The 7,073-nt window shown below is 31.8% G+C and overlaps 1 protein-coding gene across 1 annotated transcript; it reads right to left on the bottom strand.

Annotated features, from left to right (window-relative positions):
- Positions 578-1,609, bottom strand: LOC104738426. Its single transcript, XM_010458602.1, has 2 exons — positions 1,219-1,609; positions 578-1,164 (listed from the first exon to the last, which is right to left on the bottom strand). The coding sequence occupies exons 1-2, from the start codon at positions 1,607-1,609 to the stop codon at positions 578-580; spliced, it is 978 nt and encodes a 325-aa protein (XP_010456904.1).

Below are 7,073 nucleotides of genomic sequence, written 5' to 3'. Positions count from 1 at the left end.
AACCAAAGACTCTTAGTGAAGTATAGACATGAGATTTACCCATGAGCATCTCAAATGGACTTTTATGATCAGGTAAAACCGATGAGGGAAGAAGATTTCCCAGAAAACTTGCAGTGTAGAAAGCCTCTACCCAGAGAAAAGAAGGAGTTTTACTCTGAAAAAGCATTGACAGACCTAACTCAGTGATATGCCTGTGTTTACGCTCAGCTAGACCATTCTGTTCTGGTGTATATGGACAGGAGATGAGTTGTTTTATACCATGACTTGCCAGATGTGTCACCAATTTGTTGTTTGTAAACTCATCCCCTCCATCACACTGAAAGTAAGCAATTTTCTGAGAAAATAAGTTTTCCACCAACTGTTGAAACATGACAAACACTGAGTAGAAGTCCGATTTGGTCTTTAATGGATAAAACTAGACGAATCTTGAGAAGTTATCAATAAAGATTGCATAAAACCGAAAGCCCTGTGTAGAAGAAACATGTGCAAGACCCCATAAGTCACAATGAATGCGTTCAAGAGGTCTAGTAGAAACAAATTCTGAAGCAATAAACGGGAGTTTACATGTCTTTCCCAACTAACAAGCATCACACACACGAGAGCTTGTTTTATTCATTATTATATCCTTATTAGGGTGACCAAGACGCATGTGCCACACTTCATCACTTGTTGCTTGCTGCCGAGAGGAGTAAAAAGCTTGCAATTGATGGTTTTCCAACTTGTAGATGTCTTTATCTCTCTTTCTTTGTGCTAGATGCAGCTTTGTCCGCTTGTCCTTCACAAGGACACCATCAGAATCAAATTTGACGGAACAGGGATAATCATCACAAAGTTTTGAAACAGACATAAGAGACTTAGCCATTTGAGGGCAGACCAATACATCTTTCAGAGGTAGAAATGTACCTTGCAGAGTTTGAAGAGGAAGTGAACCAATGTGAGTGATGGGAAGGAAGTCTCCATTGCCTACGATTACTCTGTCATTACCAGTGTAAGGTTGAGCAGACTGGAGAGTTTCCACATTGTTGGTGATGTGTGCAGTAGCACCCGAGTCTGGATACCACTCATGTCCTGGTGGACCTGATTGATCTGTTATCCTCATAGCAGCTAAAGCATTGTGAAGTTCTTCTGATTGGTAGGCATGATCAAACCGCTTATAGCATTTTACTGCAGAGTGACCATACTTCCCACAGATTTGACAAGTAGGTCATTCAGAGGAACCGGAGTTTGAAGTGTTGATCTGTTGGTGGAATCCACGACCACAAGTAGAGTAGGAGCCACATCCTCTGTAACCTTCATTTCTGCCATTACTCTGACCACAGCCTCTATTGGAGTACTCACGACCAGTGTGAAACGCCAAATGAGGGGAGACTGCAGGTGTCTTAGAATATTTGAGAAGCTTGTTCTCAATGTTGATCAGCTTGAACTCCACATCTTCAAAGGTTGTTCCTAGGAACTGGTCCATGGAGTTCTCAACATATGTGTCAATAGACTGATATTCTGGACCTAATCCACTTAGAGCACCATAAATTTTCTCCTGATCTGGGACTGGAAAGCCTATGGAGTCTAACTGATCACTAATAGCCTTAATCTCATCTAAATATGCAGCCATGGTTTTTCCTAACTTAGGCACAATGTTTAAACGTCTCTGGAGATCATGCTTTCTAGAGACGGAAACATGATTAAACTTTTTGGCTAGACCTTGCCATACCTCATGAGACGTGTGGAGACCGTAGACATTACGTAGTGCTTCTTCTGAGAGAGAGCCAAAGAGCCAAGCAAGAACCAGTTGATCATTGCGTATCCATGTGTGGAAGTTTGGATTAGGAGATTCTGAGGTTGTTTCTCGAGATCTGACAGTGACTGTCGAGGGAGGACGTGGAGTTCCACCATTGACATAGCCAAGCAGATTTTGACTTGAGAGAAAGGACTCAAATTGAGTTTTCCAGAGTAGATAGTTGTTTTAGGAGAGTTTTAGTGGGACACATTGTGAGATGCTTAGAGAGGAAGCAAAAACAAGTGTAGTTGAAAGAAAAGGAGTAGTGACTGGAACAAGAGTAGAAGTAGTAGGCTAAATAGGAGTTGGATCGAGAGCCATGACGCTCTGATACCATGAAAGATCTTTCAAGATCTTTATAAAAGCTTGATGAAGAAGATAATGGTGAAAAACCTTTATTCAACTTAAGAAAGAAAGATTACATCTACTCTCGTTTTATATAGACAGAAAGCATAAAACATAAATGATGAGTTGTCATAAACGACATATGATTAGTTGCTGAAGGCATCTTGTGATAGGAGACAATCGTAACGGTTGTTCAGCTTGATTTGGGGAGCAGGCTTGACCGTGCTGCTTAACTTGATTTGAGGAACAGACTTAACAGTCCTTGTGTCACAGTTCTGCAGAGATCCTCTGTCTTGATGCAGAGTTTGTGGGACAGACTTGGTGGGTTCTGGTTTGGTCGTAAGGCCCACTTCTCTTCCTTTGTTAAGCCCGACTATAGCAGGCCCATTACTGGTTTGAGTAATACAGAGCAAGACCTCTGTTCTAGTTTGGTTTTGTCTCATATGTGTTACGAGATTGCCCGACCATGGAAGGGATATGGACCATACTTATGTCTGCGAAGAAGTGAAACGAACCGACCTATATTTTTGTTTTTAATAGAATATTATAGTAGTGATCTCATGCACATTAATAAGCTAACCCCAATCGATATAACGACGAAAATACACAACAAAATTAAACCAGAAACTCCAATAGAAACAATAACCAATATAAACCAATAACATAAATCCAGCATTGCTAATAACGTAATCAAGTCACAGAACAATGAAAACAGTAGCTTAAACAACCGTCCTAGACTTTTACATTATATTCTAGCAAACTAACAACAGCATAGAACAAACAACTGAATCTTTAAAATATCTTCCTCTTCATTGCATTGATTTCACAATTACATTTTGTCTTTACCTACAACAAAAACACAAATGAGATGCATAAGTATTATCATAAATACTTTGTGAATATTTTTCAATTTTTATAGAAATATTATGTTCTTTAACTAAAGGTAAATTCATTATTAATAAAAAAATATAAATTACAAAAATCAATTGATAAATATTAGTACTATTTCTCGATCTCTCCAATAGGCACACTACGCATGCCGTAAACCACGTTTTGGCATGTGTTCGACCTTATTTATAATCTGAAATATGATAAAATAGATACAACTAATACACTAATATATGTTATTTATTCAGCAAAAGGATTTAAGTAGTTTGACTCGCGCATACATCTCAATTCAATATAGAAACATATTATCCGAAAGAGAAATAACAACGATGATTTTGTGGTAAATATGCACTTTAGTGGCATTGGTGACTATTTTTTTTAAACCTTTAGGCAAGTCTCTGAAACCGGAGTGTCATAAAATTTTTGTAGTATATGTTTCCTAAAAACTAAAGTTTTACTTTAATTTTATTTTTATGCTGAGAATTTTATAATACAATTAGATTTTAACTCGCGGTACACCGCAGACATATAATTTTTATTATAATTTAATTTTATGTTGGATTTATTTGTTAAATATTGGATGTTTTTCAAATAGAGAAATAACTAAATTTTTGGTCGTTGTGCGGTTAAATGTTTATATTAATTTTTTTCACCCGTAATACACTTCATGACTATTTGTTTGTTATATTTAGTTTGTTTTGTTTAGTGTTTGAGATTCTATTTTTATTTTTAATTATTATAACAAAAAATAGAGGATCCAAATACATAATAAGTAATTTTTATATGTTGTGATTAAGTCACACTGTTCCTAATGATTTAATTATTTTACACATTTTTCGTTAAATCAACTTGATTTTATATGTTAAATACTCTAATATTAGTAATTTTGACAAATAATAAAATAAGGATTGAACCCATGTTAGCACAAATTTAATAATATTTTATTAATTCTAACATGTTCTCTTTATAAATCATCTACTATATAACCACTTTATATAGTATTTTAATTTTACATATTCGTAATATTTAAAATTTTATTAAGTATATATCTGTTAATTATAATATATGAATAAATGTCAATCAAAGTTCTTCTTACGTTAACAATCAAACCTCACAGGTTTTAGAAAACAAAATGGTAATCAAATTTTGTTGTTTGTCTGTACATGATTCAGAGATAGATTATCTTCAAAATATAATAGGAAATGTAGTTAAATATATCATAGTTTATTTGAAATGGAATGTAAATTATTTAGGAAACAAAATCTAAAGTAGTGTTATTTTTGGAAATGTTTTTGAGAATAATTTAGTAAATAAGCAAAACTAAAAGGGTAGAACCCAAAATGTACTTCAAAAATGTATATATAGATTTCATAAATTGTTTTTTTACTTCACCATGCATTAAAATCTTACCTTTTTCTAAAACTCATTAACCCATTATAAATTTTGAAATACTGTGTGATCCATTTTGTTTAAAATTTGAATAATAACATTATTATTAAAATAAATTCATCCTATTATTTTTACTATTTTAAATGTTCATTTATTTGACGTAATTCATATTATATATTTCTTATTTTATAATTTACTAAAAAATTATATTATTGTTTTAACTATTTTAAAATTTTCGTCAATTTTAGTTAATTTGTTTTTTATTTATTTATTACTATTATATATTATAAGTAATAAATATGTAATGAATGAATATTCAAAATAGAATGTTGAATATGTAATGAATGAATGAATGTGCAAAAAAGAATATATAACATTGTTTAGAGGAAAGAGAAAAGAGAAAAGTCAACTGATATTAAATTTACTAAAACGTTAATTTTCTTTCTTAGTTTATATTTAGTTTCAATATTTATCCTATGAATCTTGATTTTTTTCTTGTTTTGCTCTGATTCTTTTATTCTGTAATTATTTTTTTTCTTTTATTTTAAAATTTTAAAAAGTGAGGATTCAAATTTGTTTTTAGTTTATCCTTAATTTTACGGATCCTGAATTTCTTTTTTATTTTTTTATTTTTTTTAGACTCGATAAATTAAAACTATTATTTTTGAGTTGGTGGACTATTGGTTTTATTTCCGTTAGGATGTGTTAGACTATAATACTATATGAAAATGTGATTTCCGACTCAAAACATATTGACAGTTATTAGATTTCACGTCTATGTTGTTATACATTAATGTAAGTCTCGTCTCAACTGATATTAGATTTACTAAAACATCAATTTTCTTTTTTAGATGATTTTTAATTTCAATATTTATCCTATAAATCTTGGTTTTTTTCTGATTCGTTATATATATATTTTTCTTTGTTTTATTTTAAAATTCTGATCAGTGAGGATTAAAATTTGTTTTTTTAGTTTATCTTTAATTTTTTCGGATCTTGAATTTCTTTTTTTTTTGAATTTTTTCAGACTCGATAAACTCATTGATATTTTTTCTTTTACTTTAATATCTATTTTAAAATTTTGATCAAATGTAGATTAAATTATGTTTTTTTTTTCTAGCCCAATGACAATAGAATAGGACACGAGACAGTTGTATATTTCAACTAAATTCTTGGGAGTTTAGATTTTATTGAATTGTTAACAAATATTATGAAGTGTGGACCATGTTCTTTTGGTAACAAATTATATTCTATGAAAACCGAAGCTTCAGAATGTAATTGGTTATTTGAATTAGATGTAATTGGTTATTTTTACCCGTTCCCAATATTTCGGGTCCACTTTCAAAAAGAAATAGAGGTACACAAAAAGTTCAACTTCGTTTCGAGATGAAATAATGATATGTGTATATGTGGTGTAGCTAGGCATGTCAATTAGCTAAATCCCGCGGGCTAGCCTGGTTCAGCTCTAAAAAATATCGAATTCGGGCTTAAATATATATGTTCAGAAAAAATCGGGCCTTTTGTGCTATAGGATTTTTCGGGCTTAGCCGGACCGGGTTCGGGCCAGCCTGAAAAGCCCTTTAACAAATATATTTGTACCTTTTGTTAACATTTTTCTTTGATTGCAATATTTGATTAATAATTTATTGTAAATAAAGTTTTAAAATCAAATCCTAGTTTTCATAATTACTTAACAACCATACTTAATACTTTATAATTTTTTATCTATGATATTTTATATGAATTACATATTAGTTTATTTGGTTAAAGTATCGAAATTTTATTTAGTTTTAAACTTTTTCTATTAAATTAAGTTGGTTGTAGTGAATATAGATGAGTTATTAAATTTTTGATTGATTTGTTTTATAGTGCACCTTCAAATACTACTTTTTAAGGTTTATAAGTTTGAATTTTTGATCGGTAAGATAAGCCCAAAAAAGCCCGAAAAGTCCTGTAGCCCTGTTAGAGCCGGACTCGGACTTTGAAATATAGGCTCGGAAATATTTCAGACCGGATCAATCCGGGCTCAAATATATGTGGGTTTTACGGGTTTTGGGCCAGGCCGGACCGGACCAGCCCGATTGACACCCCTAGGTAGTCTAAGATTTCAGATTATATCCATAAATATACTTACCATAATATAACGACCGTTATCTTTTAGTAGCTCTACGTTTTTCCAGGGATAAGAGTTGCAAAAAGAAATCTTCGAGTAAATCATTTCCTTTTTCCGGATGATACAATGTTTTTTTGTAGAACACTATAAAATTTTCTACAGAAATATGAGAAAGCACCAGGCCAACTGATAAACTAATCCAAATCATTTATCACTTTCTCAACTAAAACCCCATTGGAGATAAGAATAAAAGCAAACAGCTTCTACGGATCCAGAAAGAGAAAGGACAAAGGAAATATTTGGATTTACCAAAATTATTTAACCGGAAGAAAAAGGACCTATTCAATATAATTGTTGATTTGTTTAATCAAATCACCTTGATCCTATGAAAGGCAAGTCCTCTCATCAAGGTCAAATGCTATAGAAATTTGAAACTTTAACATAACTTTTCTGGTGTCAGAAGATTAGTGTTTGGATTTAGGAAGATTTAGAATAGAAAAATGATTATCTACTACGTCAAATATAGGTCAACTCATCGCCAAGTATAACTTTAGAATGTAAGCT

Source organism: Camelina sativa, chromosome 13 (assembly GCF_000633955.1).
Source record: "Camelina sativa cultivar DH55 chromosome 13, Cs, whole genome shotgun sequence".
NCBI classification, from domain to species: Eukaryota; Viridiplantae; Streptophyta; class Magnoliopsida; order Brassicales; family Brassicaceae; genus Camelina; species Camelina sativa.
This window is presented reverse-complemented; position numbering and strand designations above follow the sequence as displayed.